Source organism: Choristoneura fumiferana, chromosome 7 (genome assembly GCF_025370935.1).
Source record: "Choristoneura fumiferana chromosome 7, NRCan_CFum_1, whole genome shotgun sequence".
NCBI lineage: Eukaryota > Metazoa > Arthropoda > Insecta > Lepidoptera > Tortricidae > Choristoneura > Choristoneura fumiferana.
The window spans coordinates 18,966,123-18,985,632 of record NC_133478.1 but is presented as its reverse complement, the minus strand read 5'-3'; the positions used below and the strand labels follow the sequence as shown (position 1 = coordinate 18,985,632).

General features: G+C 38.9%; 2 protein-coding genes across 3 annotated transcripts in view; one reads left to right on the top strand and one right to left on the bottom strand.

Moving 5' to 3' along the window:
- Positions 1–4,546, top strand: part of LOC141429830 (uncharacterized) — a 33,273-nt gene extending 28,727 nt beyond the window's left edge. Inside the window, exons 2-4 of the mRNA XM_074090393.1 lie at positions 197–357; positions 885–1,061; positions 1,611–4,546. Coding sequence (XP_073946494.1) covers positions 199–357; positions 885–1,061; positions 1,611–1,745 — 471 coding nt within the window. The 5' untranslated portion in view covers positions 197–198 and the 3' untranslated portion in view covers positions 1,746–4,546. The remainder of the gene's footprint in view (positions 1–196; positions 358–884; positions 1,062–1,610) is intronic.
- A 1,446-nt stretch (positions 4,547–5,992) lies between these two features.
- LOC141429825 (uncharacterized) lies at positions 5,993–14,732 on the bottom strand. 2 transcript variants are annotated; one of them, XM_074090388.1, is made up of 5 exons: positions 14,680–14,732; positions 9,702–9,828; positions 8,112–8,300; positions 7,841–7,988; positions 5,993–6,168 (listed from the first exon to the last, which is right to left on the bottom strand). In XM_074090388.1, coding segments are annotated over exons 1-5 (588 nt in total). In that variant the 5' UTR covers positions 14,682–14,732; the 3' UTR covers positions 5,993–6,046. The 2 variants fall into 2 exon arrangements, with proteins under 2 accessions (XP_073946489.1, XP_073946490.1); XM_074090389.1 differs by lacking the exon at positions 14,680–14,732 and adding an exon at positions 12,652–12,834.
- Between the last annotated feature and the right edge of the window lie 4,778 nt (positions 14,733–19,510).

Below are 19,510 nucleotides of genomic sequence, written 5' to 3'. Positions count from 1 at the left end.
ATGTACCTACCTAATACGTAGCACCAAATTAAAGCAAATTAAGTTAGAACCGAGACGTAAGGCCAAAATCCAAACTTTAGCATTTAGGTTTAATACTTAAAAACAGTAGGGTTGGTAGGATTGTTTGTTTTTTGAATATACCTTGTATTTTACAGCGTTCGGAAGCCTGCCTACATATAAAGCTTATTATTTCCAGGAATGCACCGCAAGAGCTTGGAGGCGGCACACCACCTGAAAGAGTCGGGGTCGGAACGCGAGGGGTCGGAGGCGGAGGGCGACCGCGCCGCCTCCGCCTCGCCGCGCGACCCCCGCGACCCCCGCGACCCCCACGACCTCCACGACAACCACGACACTCAGGTACCAGCAACCCACAATCCGCTATCCTTAATTTCCACGCTATACGCTATTTACTGACTCTGTAACTACAGCCCAAGTTCCATAATTCTGAGAGGAGGCCTCAGCAGTGGTACATTTATAGGCGAAAGTTATGTGATAAAGCGTCATCAGCGTCAGTACAACACGAACCTATGAAAAAAGATATTTTCTCAGAAACAACATAATTATTTAATTATTAGGCAATAATTATAATAATTATAATAAATCCGTTTACTACGCTGGTAACTTGTTATATAGCATCATATATCGCCTGCTCAACACTAGGCATTATCACATCTAAATTGTAATACCTATACAGCCTGCTCACACTTCTTAATCAAAATGTAAATGAAGAAACTGGCAAACCATAATCAGTTGATTTTATGCCGTATCCTAATGCCTCCTCTTTGCACAGATGTGGTGAAAATTATGCCTTAGAGGAACCTATCTGTTCTTTCTTATGCAGCCTTTTTACCATGCTACAAATTAACCAGCAATTTGTTCACCAGGCCCAGAGTTCTCCAGCTAGCAGCACCACGGCGTCGTCGTCAGCCAAGGGCCGCGCGTCGCCGGAACCCGCCAACTACGAGGATCCGGAGGCCTTCCGCAACAACAGCATCGCCTGCCTGCGCGCCAAAGCACAGGAGCACCAGGCGCGCATACTGTCCAACAACATACTGTTGCAGGTGGGTGGAAGCAACGATAGTGTGACCTGTCACACAACAACAGCAGTGCCTGCCAGTGTGCCAAGGCCCAAGAATACCAGGGTATACTGTCCAAGAGCATATCATTACTGTTGTGTGGATGCCATCAGTAACATGTGTCTTATTGTCTTATCTACTACAACACGCTGGAACGGCATGGTTCTGCAACGATATTCTACATTTCGCGGGTAGATGTTCTACTGTTTCGAAATATATGCCCATACGAGGATATTGCCCAAAGACGGTGTTCAGAAAGAACAAGCAACTAGAACAATAACTTGCCACCTGTATCCACTGGTTGCCCGTCATGTCGTCTAACAAATGGGGGGCTGCCACACCGCTCTTCTCGAGTAGCTTTCTCCCTCAACAGTACCTATAGTCTTCCTCTTCAATCAATTGTCTCTATTACTGAAGTCAGTTTTTATCCAGGCTAGTCTGTACCTACAGACGTTCCACGATCTTGTTGCCGGTGCATTTCCTGATATTGAACGGGACCTGTGACTTTCTTTAATTGGCTACATGTGGTTCCAGGTGCGAGGGCTGACGCGGCCCGGCGCGGGGACGCCGCTGGCTCCCGGCGCCGACGACGACGGCCCCATCGACATCGACGTCGGCACCGAGCCGCCCCCGCTCGACCCGCACTCGCAGCCGCCCCCCCTCTACTGACACACACATCTGCAACCCGCGAGGCCCGCGATTGGTCAATAAACACGCGCGCTCATTGGCTAAAGATTGACCAAGACTTTCCATTGTGGAGCGATGCAAAAGACCGTTAAGTTCAAACGCGTACTTAAGTGTAATTATGTAAATTATTTAACTAAATCCCTATTTTTCGTGCAATACATTTAGTTAAGTATTTATGTGTGTAGCTTGTGTTATTATAGGCGTATTGTATAAAGTCCCTGGCACTTAGATAATGTGTACTTAGTGTTAAGTATTGAGTAATCGAGCCCCATCATAGATCAATATACAAGAAGCAAGACTCTAAAGCGGTTCTAAAATTATAAAAGTGTTAGCATTAAGTATGTTCAATGTTGAATGGTTGTCATTAATTTTATGGAGGATGAAACTAAAAAAATCTGATAGACGACGTCTGAGTGCAATTTCCTTTGGCACTATTGTAGCGTTTAATTATTAATTAGCAAAAGGAAAAGGCATTAAATGCCCTGATATTTGGTCCTAATCTGACAATGAAACCATAAAGTACCTCAAAAGTTCACAGCCCACAAAATTATCGAATTTGCAACGAAATTAATTGTTTTACAGCTTGCCGTATCTTGCCTTAGCTTAACACATAGTTTATAAATAATATACCTAATTACGTGTAAATTAATGTACATGCGGCGACGTGACTTTTTTGTAGAATCGAACGCTACATCGAAACATTCCAAGGCTTTCTGTAACTAAATAGTTACATTGAGATTGAGTTTAATCTTGTGTTACTTAAAGTGTACAATATATACTGAACGGCAAAAAATCTGGCTCTGAAATGTATGCAGTAAAAGGTAATTTTGTATGTAGAGTGGGCCAAGTTTTATGCCGCTGAGTATATTTTAAATGGCTCGTACTTATTCTTCACTGTTAGCTCTAGCCCATCCCTATTTTTGGCCATTAAAGCTTAGCAAAAGTACGAATTTCAAACAATTTTAGCTTTGAAATTAATGTCGGTGAGCGCAGATACTTTTTTTTATAAGTAAACAGCAATTGTGGCACTTTTAAACACGATTGGTTGTTGCAAAGAACCTATTGCAATTTGAACTAAATCCATACAAAGAGATATAAAGAAGCATTTGTTATTAAAAGGCTAAGAGAGAGCTTAAATCAGACAAATGATTGTTGAATGGGCATCTAATGTGCATGCGTGCTCCAATTAAGACTATTATCTTCGCTTACCGTTAGACCTGATGGACGCAAGCCTATTTTAGTAAAAACAGACAAAACAAAACCTTGATTCATTTAAAAATGTTTTGGTCTTGGACATGTTCTCTGTTTGCTTTAAACGCTCTGAAGATTGCATTCCGATGTTGGTGACCGCCGGCGACCGCGACATACGACCGCGACGGGTCGCGCGACCCACTACTTAATATGGGTTAATATGAATGAAAGAAACACATTACGTGGTCGTGGCGCAGTCTCCTTCTTAACTTTTATTTTAACGAGGCTAAAACCGCGTGGTCAACCGCATATTCTAGCACTGAAGCACTGACAGATAAAAACGACCGCGTTGAAGCTACGCGGTATGCAATGAGCCACACGACCGCTACCGACGAACGCTCGAGCGCTCGTGATCGCATCACCATCTCTTTCTAACCTCATCCCATACCGTGTGACAGAAAGAAATAATGTATGTGATTCCGAGTGTGTTAGCATTCACATTTAACTGTCGTGTTGTATCGTGATGCAACAGAACGGTATCGGGTGCATACATTTTATGGGTTCATGCAGTGTGTTGTGACGGCTTGTGTTGTGTCGCATATCAAAGCTAGTGAGAGAGAGAGAGAGAGAGAGAGAGACAGAGCATCACAACACAACATGACGGATAAATGTGAATACGGCTTAACTCCGTTAGATCTCTGGTTGGTGTTTGTCAAGATCGGAATGATACCTTAAGATGGGACCTCATTATCTCTTTGCGATTTTCCGTACTTAAAAAAGAAATAAGTCATTGTGTTCAGTTAGAAACTCGCTTGGTACACTAACGAGTATTGTCTAGAGACGACGTACTATCAAACCAAATAAATTTTGGCCTACTGTGAAACCTATTTATAGAAAAAGTCAGTGACGTCATATTGCTTGAGAAAAGAATTCAGCAGGGCTACTACAAAATTCGAAAATAAGTTCGTGTCGTTCGGTCCCTCTGACACTTATACTTTTTAATACGAGAGCGAGAGGAACGGTAGGTAGGTACTATACGAACTTCGATTTTCGAATTTCGGAGTAGGCCCTCGGAACCGTACTGTAAAGCCCGGTTCAGACTTGCAAGAAAAATCGTGCGACTGGCATACATTGCGAGGCCATAAGACTTCGGTTTAGACGCTAATTCTGAGGTCAATTCAGTCCATCATGCCGGTCAGAGTGACGACAGAATTACTGTGTAATTCCTCACTGACGGACTGATGGCTCAGACTGAAGTTAAATGTTTTCAATGAATTAAAGAAAACCAGAATGTATAGACTGAACTGACGCCAGAGTGAGCGTATAACCGAAGTTTAAAGCCAACGAGTTTGAAGTGGCCAATCGAGCGCGCAATGTAATGCAACTTGCACGATTTTTCTTGCAAATCTAAACTTGCCTTAAGAACGTTCTACGGGGTCCAGCCAAATGATTCGATAGTGCTTGGACAGTACTCACTCACGTATGTTATAGAGTTGTAATATATTATATTTAATATAAGTAACAAATTACACGCACTAAGTATCATCGTAATATTAAGACAATTCCGATGAATAAAAACTGTGTAAATCTGAGTTCTGTTGTATTATTTTAGTCTTTCAATTTTGTTACTAGTAGCGCCATCTCTTGGGAGGCTACGAGAAGTTACGCTCACTCATGTTTTTATAATGATAGGAATTATAGATGGCAGCACAACAACCTAGCGATAACGTGCGGATAGACATAAGGTTTCTGTTAAAAGGATCAATCAACTTTTTAGTGTAGCTCGTTGAAATGGTAACATCTCTTGAGCTACTTTTTGAAACTGTGATTTTATGGGGTACAAATCCACTGAAAGTTAGGAATTGAGAAAATTTTAAGGCAATTCTTACATTTATCATCTCCTAAGCATGCTAATAGTAACATTGCAAACATTTTTCTAACAAAGTGTATCACTTATGTCTCCTTAGTTACGGGACAGAATAACACGGGAGCGCCAAAGTTCTTCTACTCTTCGCTAAATCATCATCATCATTCCAGCCTATATACGTCCCACTGCAGGGCAGAGGCCTCCTCTCAGGGCTTGGGCCATAAGTTCCCACGCGGGCCCAGTGCGGATTGGGAACTTCACACGTACCATTGAATTGCTTTGCAGGTTTGTGCAGGTTTCCTCACGATGTTTTCGTTCACCGCAAAGCTCGTGGTAAATTTCAAATGTAATTCCGCACATGAATTTCGAAAAACTCAGAGGTGCGAGCCGGGGTTTGAACCCACGACCCTCTGCTTGAGAGGCGATAGGTCAAACCACTAGGCCACCACGGCTTCCCTAGTCACTTACTCTTACTCTTCGCTAGTCATACCGTAATTTTTGGCCGAATCATCGTTTGTCATAATTTTTTGCCCACTGAAACCTTAAATAATTCTGAAAATTTTAAGTAGTATGTATGTATGTAAACTCTTTATTGTACAAAAGAAAATTAACAAAATACAACTGTCAAACTTTAAGATACTTGTACAAAGGCGGACTTATCCCTTTAAGGGATCTCTACCAGTCAACCTTTGAGTGAATGAGAGGAGAGGAGCAATACGTTAGGGTCCGACAAAGGGTGAGTTTAAGAGTTAAAATAATGGAAGCTACTATACAGTGCTAATAGTCAGTGCAGTGTAATAGTCATCCTATAGAAAACTATACGTTACATCAGGTTTGTTTTATAACAAATCTGAACAATCATTGGATTCAGAGAAAGATCAGACCGTTGATCACTATCTAGTCAAAATGAGCTTACAAGATTTGACCTAACAATACCTAATGTTACAACGTACGTACTTCTATGCAACAAATGCTTGTTCATGCAGCTCCTTGCAGCTCCACCACACCACATCCAGCATGGTTAACGATTGACTGCATGAACATACCTTTTTTGCAAGGTCGCGGATGAGCTAGCAATTTAATTGTTTATATTTCATTGACCTTCGCAAAGTAACGCCTGGTTTAATAAATCCTATAAAGTTCTCAAAAAATACAGTAAAACTAATGACCATTACAATTTTGGCGTTTATTATTTCTAAGCTTTATGCAACGGGGTACATCTCAACTAATAATACGCAAATAAAATAGGCCACTCATCCGCTGCCGCCCGGAGGCTCTCTTTCTCTTCGGCACTCTTCACTGACAAGATGAACTTGCCGAGGTACAGCATGCCGGCAACCCACCCACCTGAAATGTTTACCCAACAGAACATCAACAACAACTATAACAGAGAGAGTTTAGAACATTAAATGGAAACAATAGAGAATCGGGAGAGGATGATTGGTCATCTTAAAAGACATGATAAGTTCATAAACGTCATCTTAGAAGGAAAAGTGGAAGGAAAACTAAAAAGAGGGAGGCCCAGGATTGGATATATAGAGCAAATACATGAGAAGTTAGCCGTCATGTCGTATAAGGAGGTTAAGGCTGCAGCTCTACTGAGGCGGAGATGAGCGGAGCGGAGAGGAGACGTGTAGGGATCGGCCAATCATATTACATCTCGTCTCCGAGATTTGGATTTCAACTAATATGATTGATCGATCTTACACGTCTCCTGTCCGCTCCGCTCGTCTCCGCCTCAGTGGTGCCGCAGCCGCAGCCTAAGGAAGCAGCTTTGAGTAGACAGAAATGGAGAGCCATTCATCGCCTGCACCGACAAGAGTGTAACTATTAAATAAGAAGAGATTGTTTACCCGAGGCTTCGCACGCGTATACTATTTGCACAAAATTCCTCTGGGAATTTCCAAAATGTATATCATGGTCTTCATTGACGTTGCACTAAGAACAACTGTCCAATATTTCATGACTAAACTCAGCCACCAAGGCTCGCGCTAGCTTAATTATGGACTTGCTCGTTTGCCATCCAGTCGAATAAAAAAAAACAATCAATTTTATTATTTGTGCTCATTCAGGTTTAACACGTTTGATGCAAAGATATGAAAGTATTGACTGAAAATCAGCGCTTTAGTACGCACACGTACACTTGCTGAAGCATAATGCTCATCAAAATATAATGTCTTAAAGTTTCGTGATTTTCACTCATAGTCAAAATAGACTAGTATAGTGACCACGGCCACGTGTGTGTTAGCGTGATAAGTCCTGTGCGTGGTATTTTGACAATCATCAATAGTAGATTGATAACCAAGGGTGGAAAGTGACCCATTTCACCTGAGATATTTCTGGCTAATAATTCGAGGGGAAATGGGTAATTTCACCCGAGTTACACATTCTACTTTTCATTTCGACTGTGAGGAAAGTAAAACAGTTAGTACAAAAAAATAAGAATATCATTAAATTGAATATCATTGAATTTCAGTATTCAGTGAACTGAATTTACTTATATCCAACCTCCAACGGTACCTTTTCGACCTGGCCACTTGCCTCGGCCGAGTGTAAAAAAAATCGAGTTGGTTACGACCAAGGAGTTTATATACCTACAAAACTGGAGGTTGAACGCGTTGAAGTTTGACCTTTATTACTTATTTATAAATTCCATCTCTTTCTTAACCTAACTAAAGAAAGAGATGGAATATGTTCGTGACGTAATAATGATCAAATTTCTTGTTTTAAACGGATGTTCGGCGTTCAACCTCCAGTGTTGTATATAAGCTCCTTGATCACGACGTGCATCTAGATGGCTATGCCGAAACGTGAAAAAAAAGTGTCATTGACGTAATTCAATTATCTTCGACTACGTGGCTAATCGAAAAATTAATTAAAAAAATACTTTCCACCTAGAGATGAAAACGCAATTTTCCACCCGGCTATATGCCCAAGAAAATTAAACTTTCCGAACAGGAGAGATGAAAAATAATAAGGAAATTAATATAGTAAGGAAAGGAAGGATTTGTAGACTTACAGTAAATCAGCAACCTGTCTCTAAGGGCTATAGACAGCTCAAACCAGGAGCCTTTGAAGCAAAGCAGCGTCACTTGACCGATGATCTCCAGAACCATGACGCCGAGCACGAAAACGACGAGCACGAAGATGAAGAGAAATTTGGCTCGCTGGAATCGGGAGAAGTATAAGGAAATTAAGATTTGGAACACGACACTACCGTGAGACTCACTCGTATCGAGCTAAACTCGATTTAAGACAAGTATACAATTGTTCAAAAGGTGACAGATTACCTTATGCATGAGACAAGCTAATATCATCGAAAGCAGGCACAGCACGACGGCGATCAGGAGCAGGCAGAAGACTATCTTCAGGAAGTAGCTGTACCAGAAGCCACCCACGTTCTTTACCATCCCGTCGATCCATCCGTACTGGTCTGCTACGAATAGGAAAAAGAGCCCTACTAACGTCGTAGACTCGACCTGGAAAGATGATATTGAAATTAAGTCAACATTAAAAAAAAATTGAGAATAAACTAGGCATCCACTATATTTTTTCTTTCATTTTTACACAATATAAAAAATTACATAGTGAGAAAATAAAAGTGATATTTAGGTTCTGTGCATCAAAAGGTAAAAACGCAACCCTTGTAGGCTCACATGTGTGTCTGTCTGTCCGTCTATCACTAGGTAGGTACTATTTACTGAACTGAACTGAAACTACTGAACCAATTGAGTTGAAAATTGGAACACATATACAAATTTAATGACCCAAATACGGCAGTGTAACGTAAATAAATAAATTTAAACATAGGGGTCACTTTTCAGGGTAAATTAGAAAAATAAAAAGCCCACGGGACCCTCTACACGTGAGCTTGACTCATACTTGTCCGGTTGTGTTTTATTTTTTAATCCAATTTCTTCAGGTTTATCTTCAAGACTGTATATTATTACTTATATTCGTCAAATATGACGTAAAATGAATAAAGATTTTAATATCATTATTATTCCCTTTATTTATTTACATTCTTATCAAGTCGCATCACAATTGCAAACGTTCCGCTAGAGGCGCTGTTCGTGTTTCCATACTAATTGAGATTTTAACCCGAATGCGATCGAGACGTATTTTGTAACCGAAAACTTAGGGGCTGTTTCAACATCCATTGATTAGCGATAACCGACGGTTAAATGTGACGCCGTCTCCGTCTATTCGAACAAAACAAATAGAGACGGCATCACACCTAACCGCCAGTTAACGCTAATCAATGGATGGTGACACAGCCCCTTAGACTAAAGGCACTGTAATATCCAAAGTTTAACTCATTACTATTGTAATGTGTGTAATTTTTTATTTTTTTTTAGAAAAGTCGATCTTGACCTGTGTCAAACTACAAATTTATTATTATTTCAAGAATAGTACACACTTAGCTTCTCTCTGTTATTGCAGGTAGATACGTTGATGTATGGCGAAAATTATTGCACACTTAGTTACTTGAAAAAACTTATAAACACGAAAGTATATAATGTTTTTAATTTTAAGTACTTCGGCGTGGAAAAAGAATAAAAATATAATTACTTAAAATTAAAAACATCATATACTTTCGTGTCTAGAAGTTTGCAATACAGAGAGAAGCTAAGTGTGTACTTTCTTGAAATAATAATAAATTTATAGTTTGACCCAGGTCAAGGTCGACTTTTATAAATATAAAAAAAAAACTATGGCCTTTGCCACCTGGGTGTTTTCCTCTTACATTAGTAATGAGTTAAACTTTGGATATTACTGATAAAAACAGAATGCCACTTTTTGGGGTCAAAAAAACACTGTGCCAATGTTATTATTATTATATTATTATTCATACAACTAAATTTAGTTTAAATACTTACGAAAATAAAAACGTGGAAGAGGTATGCAAGAGGTTCCAGCTTAATGCAGCAAAATGACACTGGCATGGGTGGCTTGGATATGGTCGGTGAACCCATGTCGATGCTTGTTTGTGTTGTTTGTGACTCCCTGAATACAAATTTTTAGGTAATTCCAGAAAATATATACGAGTATTAGTCCGTGATTAGAGCAGGCATGCATAGCATAAAGGTGAGCGTCCACTGCATCGGAATCTAGCCGTACGGGAATGATGCCCTTATTAATCACTTTGTCCATTCTGTACACCACTGTGGACACAGTGAAACATTTCTCATTTTTGCTTTCAATTTTTTTGATGACTTACTACACATTCCTCAAGAATAACTACTGTATATATGTCACCCGAAACCCAATAAAATTACATAAATAGCGTAATAAATTCAGACTTCTATCTGTCAAAACAAAAGATTTATGAGATTTTGAATTTTATGTGTTTCATTGTTGGACACTTGACCTTGTTTCAATTAATATGCATGTCATTTTATTAACATTTTTAATCAAACACTGTCCCAAGAGTACAAAAATAGTACCCTGTTGCCTGATTATGATTAATATAAAAATAATTGATAAGATTGACATTTGTTTATACATTTATAGGTCTACACAACACTGAAGTTATGGTGCAAACCCATTTTTAACACAAACATCACGCCTGTATTCCCAAATGGGCTAGGCTGAGCACACGAAACGTTACCGCTTCTGAGCCACTTTTAACAATTTTAGGTTTTAAGTTTGACAAAAACGGTACAATAGCGACAGGTTGCTAGCCTGTCGCCTACGGTATACCTTAACCTACGAGTACTTATATCCTCAGTCGCCTCTTACGGCATCCACGGGAGAAATGGAGAGGTGTAATTCTAACCCGACACCACACAAAAATAGGGGTGTCATAAGTTTGACCGCTATGTGTGTCTGTGTGTCTATGTGTGTGTGTGTGTCTGTCTGTGGCACCGTAGCTCTTAAACGGGTGGACCGATTTTAATGGTAGCAGGTTTTCTAGCGATGGTTCTTAGACATGTTTTATCAAAATCGGTTCAGCCGTTTTTGACATATTGAACTTTGAAGTGACAAAGGTGGGGGCTTCCCAACTTTTTGTTTGATAGGTTATAGGCTAGCAGCCTTATTCATAATAAGTTAGAGCCTCCTTAAATACTGAACATAGGAAATTAACTCAAAAGGATTCAAAATGGCCAATCTTAATTTGATTGCTTAGTAACGATATCTCTTGTCCGGGTGAGCGGTTAGTTCCAATGGAGTGCCGAAAAAAGTTTCTCGATGAGGGCTACGGCATAGATGTCGCTAGCGTCACTGCTTAAGTGACTAAGTAAGAAACAAACAAGCTGAGATATGAGGTGCATAGGGGAAATTCGTGTCGGTACCGTTGACCATCAGTGGTGTAGCGGTATAGCACGCGGTACGGATTACCGAGGACCTGGGTTCGATTCCCAGTGATGGTCTTATTTTTCTGTTTTTTCTGTGCATCTTTATTTCAGTTTGTATTTTCAATTTAGGTTTTACGGGATGACCGTAAAAGTAAAAATTTTGAATTGAAATAATAAATACAAAAAGATTCCAAAAAAAACAATTTCAAAAGGATTCATTTATTTAAAAAAAGCATTAAAATATTTTTATGTTTTTTGGTTTTATTAGGTAGGTTTAGTTCAATTATATAAATAAGATTAAATTGAAAATACAAACTGAAAATATAGATGCACAGAAAAACTAGAAAAATAAGACCGACACTGGGAATTGAACCCAGGTCCTCGGTATTCCGTACCGCGTGCTATACCGCTACACCACTGTTGGTCAATGGCACAGACACGAATTTCCCCTATGCACCACATATCTCAGCTTGTTTGTTTCTTATTTAGCCACTTAAGCAGTGACGCTAGCGACATCTATGCCGTAGCCCTCATCGAGAAACTTTCGGCATACCTTTGGAACTAACCGCTCACCCGGACAAGAGATGTCGTTATTAAGCAATCAAATTAAAATTGTTTTTTTGGAATCTTTTTGTATTTTTTAAAAAATTGAAATTTTTTTCAATTTAGGTTTTACGGGATGACCGTAAAAGTAAAAATTTGGAATTGAAATAAAAAAATCAAAAAGATTTCAAAAAACCAATCTTAAATAAGATTATAATAGAAAGTTTACGTTTAATGATCCTCCTTTTATTTTATTTATCAAGTTTGCGATAGAGATTTGATTTATATGAATAACCCTATCGATTTATGCCATAGGAGTGTCTATAGCGTGTGATTTTATTTTGTTACATATACAAAATACATAACAAATACAACAACAAAAATAACAATAAATACGATTTGATCCGCGAATGAGGGAAGCCACAAGTATATTTTCATTAAGGTTTTAATGCAAATTTGTTTCTTATTAAAAATAATGAATAGTTTAGTTGTAGTAAACTTTCCTATTGTCATCATTTAACTTGGTACGAGTACCTACTTTCCTTGTAAGTGGCGTTAAAAAATTCCATCCTGTATTCATGAGTTAAATATCCCAAGACACTTGACACCAAATTGACCCAGTCTAAAAGTAAGCAATATGTTTCATTTTGGGAACTATTACTTTAGCGTTAACTAATTTGCTAACTAATTTGTACCTATATTTAAATGCTACTTATTAAATGTTGTGTATTTCGTATACAACAATTCATTTCATTTCAACATTTTTGTTTTGTTCGTAAACATTAGGTACATAGGTACATACGTTCAATACGAGGGGCACACTGAAATGATCGGGAATAGAATATTTCGGATTGAGTTACAATAAAACCTTTTTAAGAATTTGAATACTGGCCTCTTACAATTTTAATAACATTCAAACAATAAAAAAAATATGTTTAAAAACTAAAACTATGTTGGTTTCTTGGTTTCAAAGAGTATAAGTACCTACCTTGGTTTAAAGTTGACACTTTGACACGTCGTTTACAGAAATGGAGCTCACGCGTGAACATTTCCGTGCCGTAATTTATCACAATATTCGTCGCGGCTTATCTCAAGATAAATGTTTCAGCGAACTTGTTTCGATTTATGATGTTGAAGCACCGAGTCAAACGACAATATACCGCTAGTATGCCGAGTTCCGACGCGGTCGTGTGTCGCTCAGCACTGCTCCTTCTGCAGGTCGACCAAGAACAGCGGTCACGCCTGAAAACATCGCAGCTGTGCGAACTATTATATTAGATGACTGTCATGTGACATACGAGCAGATTCGGGCTGTTATCAGTATCGGAATTACTGCAATTCAGTCGATATTGCATAATGAGCTGTTTGTAAGAAAGCTAGTTTCCCGCTGGGTTCCGCACAATTTGTCCGAAGAGCAAAAGGCGGCTCGTGTAGATTGGTGCCGGAATACTCTGCAACGGTTCAACGGAGGGAAGTCAAATGCCGTTTATAATATTATCGTCTCAGGTGACGAATCATGGATTTATTCATACGAACCTAAAAGAAAATATCAGTCAGCAGTTTGGGTCTTCGAAGACCAGGTCAAACCAACGAAAGTGGTTCACTCCCGCAGCATGCCAAAGAAAATGGTCGCTACGTTTGTTTTGAAAAAGGGGCATGTTGCTACAATTCCTTTACAGGAACGCAGAACGGTTACCGCTGAGTGGTATATCACGGTTTGTTTGCCAGAAATGATAGCCGAACTCCGAAAACATAACCCGAAACGTCGCATCATCTTACATCACGATAATGCGAGCTTTCATACGGCTCGGAAGACAAATGATTTTTTGAAGCAGGAAAACGTTGAGCTGATGAGCCATCCTCCGTACAGTCCTGACCTGAGTCCAAATGGTTTTACATTCTCTAGAATGAAAGATTTATTACGCGGTCAACGGTTTGAAGACCCCGAAGCAGCTGTGGAAGCGTACAAAACAGCCATTTTGTCAACACCAACTTCAGACTGGAATTACTGTTTTAATGATTGGTTTGCACTACTTTGCTTGCACGAATGGAAAGTGCATTAAGTTGAATGGAGATTACTTCGAAAAACAATAAAATACAATTTAGCTATGTCGTGCATGTGGTTTTTCTTATTCCCGATCATTTCAGTGTGCCCCTCGTAGTAAGGAAGTTATTTATCTAACTTGAAAATAATAAAATAAATAAATTTCATGGGACACTTGACACCATTGACCTAGTCGCAAACTAAGCAAAGCTTGTACCTACTATGGATACTAGGCAACGGATAAATACATACTTATACATATTAAACATCCAAGGCCCGATAATAAGTCTTTGTTAGTTTTTTGCGAAGAATAAAGGTTTAGTGCAGGTAATTACTTAATTGATATGGACCTAACACCAAAATCAAACAGAAAAATCAATGGATCTTCTTGAGTAGTTGGTACTGATGGGCGGAGGTGATCATTTCCCATCAGATAACCCGCTTGCTCGTATATGCCTCCCTCTCATAATAAAAAAAAAAACAATTACCTAGTTATATTTAAAAAAATATTATTGTCAAACAAAACTTTTAACTTTATGCAAGTATGCATTGTCATCCAATCCAAGCTACTTAGGTAGGTACATAAAATATATTTAGTTACCAAATTTCAGGTCGGCCCGACCACAAAATTGATTAAAATCGACTTGATTCATTCAGCTTGATTTATTGCAGAACAGGGTCTATAATTCGTAAGTAATAATACCTGCAGTCGAACCATTTGATTCCTAACCTATTCCTGGCCCACCGTAGAACGTGCTCACAGTAAACTAAGTGTCACAATAAATTCCCTTGTCAAGCTATGATTTCTACGTAAAGGTTCCACAGTGAGTCACGATTCAGTTAGTTTGAGACAGTGTACGTTCATGAGTCAAAAAAAAAGTAGTCAAAAACGATCTGTCTAAGCTCGAATCAGACCATATTTAGCAACATAACGTCCGGGATGTAACATAATACGAGTATGTAAATACTCACATTACAACGGCAGACGACAGCGTTCATTCAGCACGACGCAAACTCACTCACTGAATTCCAGTATATAAAAAGTACTCTGTGCACTGAATGGTTGGAATGGTAATTAGAGGCGACAGTGGCATACTGGCCAATCAGAGCGATGCTAGGCCTTACGTGGCCATGTGTTAAGAACAACTGGGTACTTAAGTGCGGGTTCGGGTGTCGGGTTTGCGCAGTGTTGGGTTCCGTTCCGTTCCGTGAAGTATAAGGTGATTATTATATTTCTTTGTAGACATTTATAAAATACTAGCTTATGCCCGCGACTTCGTCCGCGTGGAATAGTAACTTTGGAAAGTATTTAATTTATTTATGGTACCTATTCTGCCAATAATAGCACAAAGAAACTTCTACGGTTTACTGAAAATAACCTATTTTAACCATAACCAATTTAAACCAATTTTTTTTGTTCTTCCATTCTTTGTTTAAACATAAATATTATGCGGGTAGCCACATTTTAGCAATAGGTACGACGTGTATTCTACCCATAATGAACTCTTAGGTCCTTTATTGTAAGTTAGGAGGGTAGGATTATAATTAAGACGGCATTCTTACTAAGCATAGCTACACATATTTCCGATGAATATACATAGTAAATTTATTTGGAATTCCTTACGAACTTTCATCCCCATATTTTCAAGTATGAAAAATGTCGAAATGTGAAAAGAGCCAGAAGAAATGTTTTTTAGGGTTCCGTACCTCAAAAGGAAAAAAATGGAACCCTTATAGGATCACTTTGCTGTCTGTCCGTCCGTATGTCTGTCAAGACCCTTTATCCCGTAAACGCGCGGAGTATGTATCGAGTTGAAATTAAAACCCTAAACTCAGGTCAATAGTCCCGGAAGCTGTGAAAAAAAACGAACTTCTAAGTCAACGCAATCAAAAGCTACAGTCATTAAAAAGGGTGTTTCCATACAAATCGCCTTAACAGAAAAAGTTCCGGCTGTCCTAGAAACTTGGAATTTTGTATAAAGGTAGCTCTTATAGCAATTTTTTTCCCCTTATAGCAAAATAAGTAGAAAAATCTGAAAATCATAATTTTTCATGTCTGACTGTCTATGTCAATAAGCCATCTAAAATGACCCCACATTGCGTACATTTTGCTTATGAGCTTAGGAATTTTGCTTAGGCTATTCATAAATACCTACGTACGGAACCCTTGATGCGCGAGTCCGATTCGAATTTAACCGGTTTTTTTTAGTTCTTATCGAATACTTAAACAAAGATTAATCGATTTATCTGTGATAATTATGACGTTCCATATAAGTTTTCATCCCATATTTCATCCCCTCGCAGGTAAAATTTTCAAAAACGCTTGAACAAATATCTCTTTATTTTTTATAAGTGCCCAAATGCCAAGTTTCATAAAGAACATCGATTTATCTTCGACAATGACGATCTTCCATACATAACTTTCATCCCCTATTTCACCCCCACACAGGAAGAAATTTAAAAAACGCGCGAACAAATATCTATTTATCTCTTATCACGTGCCCAAATGCCAAGTTTTATAAAGAACATCGATTTATCTTCGACAATGACGATCTTCCATACAAACTTTCATCCCCTATTTCACAACCTCACAGGAAGAATTAAAAAAAACGCGCAAACAAATGTCTATTTAAGTACCTCTTAATCACGTGCCGAAATGGCAACTTTAATAAAGATTCATCGATTTATCCTCGATAATGACGACCTTCCATATAAACTTTCATCCCCTATTTCATCCTCTCACAGGTCGAATTTTCAAGAAAGCTCAAACAAATACCGACTTATTTCTTATTAAGTGCTTAAATGACAAGTCTCATGGTTTTGTCTTCGACAGTGACGAACTTCCACCATATGAACTTTCAACCCCTATTTCAACCCCTTAAAGCCTCTTTTTCGCAATAAAAGATAGCCTATGTTCTTTCCCAAGGTATATTCTATCTCTGTACCAAATTTCATCAAAATCGGTTCAGCGGTTTTAGCGTGAAAGCGTAACAGACAGAGTTACTTTCGCATTTATAATATTAGTATGGATAGTATGGATTGTGAATAAAAACAGTTTATAGAAATCAAAGCAGAAAATAAGGCTCATGCTCGCATTTTAGCTTCGCAGCTAGGGTGGCATATCGAGCAATACTTGAGAAATCCTTCAGATTCTCTAAGGAATCCCTCCCTCTCTAAATTCTCTTCTAAAGAAGAACACTGTATTTTACGAGAAAAGCTCCACAGACTCCCTACGGATCCCTATATTGGAGCACGCACGATATATTTTTTTGTAGTTGTGCGAAATGTGTCAAAAAAAAAAAAAAAAAAAAGACAAAACTATTATTTTTTAAATAAGCTAAAGGGCGTTGGTTAAAATACTACTATTACTGATGATTTGGTTTAGTCACTACCTTGAATAGTTAACTTACGAGTAATATAACACTTCAAATAATACCCTGATTGTCATATGATTTGTAATGCAATATGAGGTCTTAAATAAAGCCTTAGATGAATGATTGGTCTCGCGCGCTCGCTCGACTAGATTCCGCGCTAACTAAAAACAAAACGTTCGTGAATGCGGCAACTCAATATTGTAGTGTGCGTAAGAACGGTGTAAAACAATTTGCAAGGATGCTAGTGTGCGTGACGAATTGTGTTCGAATTGCGCATCGATCGCCCACGGGATGGGTCTCCTTGGTCATTCACGTGCACTTATCGTGGGTGCAGGCAGTGTGGCGGTTTTCATAGGAAATTTGACTGCCCAGCATATGGTCAACAATGCTAACGTTGCAAAAAACCTAATCATTATTGAAGAATGTGTGGAGTGTTCGAGGTACGCGAGGAATCTTCCGATCAGGTACATAAAAATGTTCATTCTGACTGGTCTGTTCGTTTACAAGTACGCGGAACCAAAATTACTTTTAAGTTGGCAAAAAAATGTTGTTGGCAAATTCAATAATGGCAAGCAATTGATCACAAAAGAATCTTCTAAATTTATATTCATCAAAACAAAAATACTTATTAATTTAGAATCAAATAATGTTATGTGCATGCTAATTGCAGACCGAGGACTGATATTAATTGATTGATATTTAGGGCCTGCCAGCACACCACCTGAAATAATGACCAAAACCGTCGGCGGGGGCCACTGTTGTTTGCTTAGCCTGCTTGACCCTTTTCTCGGTTTCTAATTTTTGATTTTGGCTGTACCAACCACTGAACCGAATTTGAAGTGTATATTATGCTCATTCGACGCAGAATTTAACATTCTTCAATATTGAAGTAAATGAAATTTCCGGCGGACGTCCCGTTATGGTCTTCATCATCCCAGCCTATATACGTCCTACTGCTGGGCACAGGCCTCCTCTCAGAACAAGAGGGCTTGGGCCATAGTTCCCACGCGGGCCCAGTGCGGATTGGGAACTTCACAGAAACCATTTAATTGCTTCGCAGATTTGTGCAGGTTTCCTCACGATGTTTTCCTTCACCGCAAAGCTCGTGGTAAATTTCAAATGTAATTCCGCACATGAATTTCGAAAACTCAGAGGTGCGAGTCGGGGCTTGAACCCACGACCCTCTGCTTGAGAGGCGATAGGTCAAACCACTACGCCACCACGGCTTTTTAGTGCTATAAGCGGCCGTTTTAGTGCTATAAGCAAAAAACTGAGAAAATGGCAAATAAAATTTTCGCAGTTATTTGGCTCCCAAAAGTTATGCTCACCACCTGGAAAGGGGCAAACACGGATTACAATACAATGCAATTACGACCAAATGAACATATTAAAACGATTTCCAGCTTTCTGGATATTAATTCCTCAAATCGCCGTTAACGCTGTGTAAGTATATTATCGTCCAACGCGCTTGAGAACAATTTCGGTGATATGACATCTCCTCGTCTGACTCCTCTGCGCAGTTGGATGGCTTTGGACTTTTAGTCTACTTGGCATCACTGTAAGGACTCCAGGACAGCCCAGATTTTAAACAGAGTCAAAGGCCTTCTCATAGTCCTCAAATGCCAGACACAGAGACTAACTCTTCGGACTTCTGTATGATCTGCCGTAGGTACTGTGTCTTTGGTCTTTGGTGCAAAATCCTTCGCGAAACCCGGCCTAATAACTCTACTAACTCTAGAGAACAGCTTATAGACATGGCTTAAGAGCGAGATAGGTCTACAATTTTTAAGAAGGGTTTTGTCTCCCTTCTTAAAAACAGAACAACCACGCGCTCGTTCTACGCCTTTGGAGTTCTCCCGCAGTGAAAAACGGAGTTGAAAAGGCTCTGCAGTTCCTGTAAATGGGGAGCTCCTCCAGCCTTCAGCTGCTCAGTAATTCCATCTTCACCAGGGGCTTTTCTATTCTTAAGTTGTCTCAGAGCCAACAAGATTGTTTACTGACTGTACTTTTTGTTAACTGTATACCTGCAAAATGTATAGTCATCCAACTTACATGTGTATACCAAATTTTCTGGTTAAAGATATTTATTTAATCAAAAGAAATGTTACATTACACTTAATGAGTAGTTTATAAAAAGTAAGTAAGTAGTGTACACTAGCAGTGATTATTCGTGAGCGCTCACACTCAGGTACGTACATGTATAATATACAGAAAGTTATAATTTTTTTTAATCAATACAACCACTGAAAGTTTGTCAAAATGAACTTACAAGATTTGACTATTTTTTATTTCAACTCCAAATTTGTTACTTTTACCGGTATCCCGTGAAACCATATCGAAAATACAAACTGAGACATGGATGCACAGAAAAACCAGAAAAAGAGACCAGCGAACAAATTTGGAGTTGAAATAAAAAATACAAAAAGACT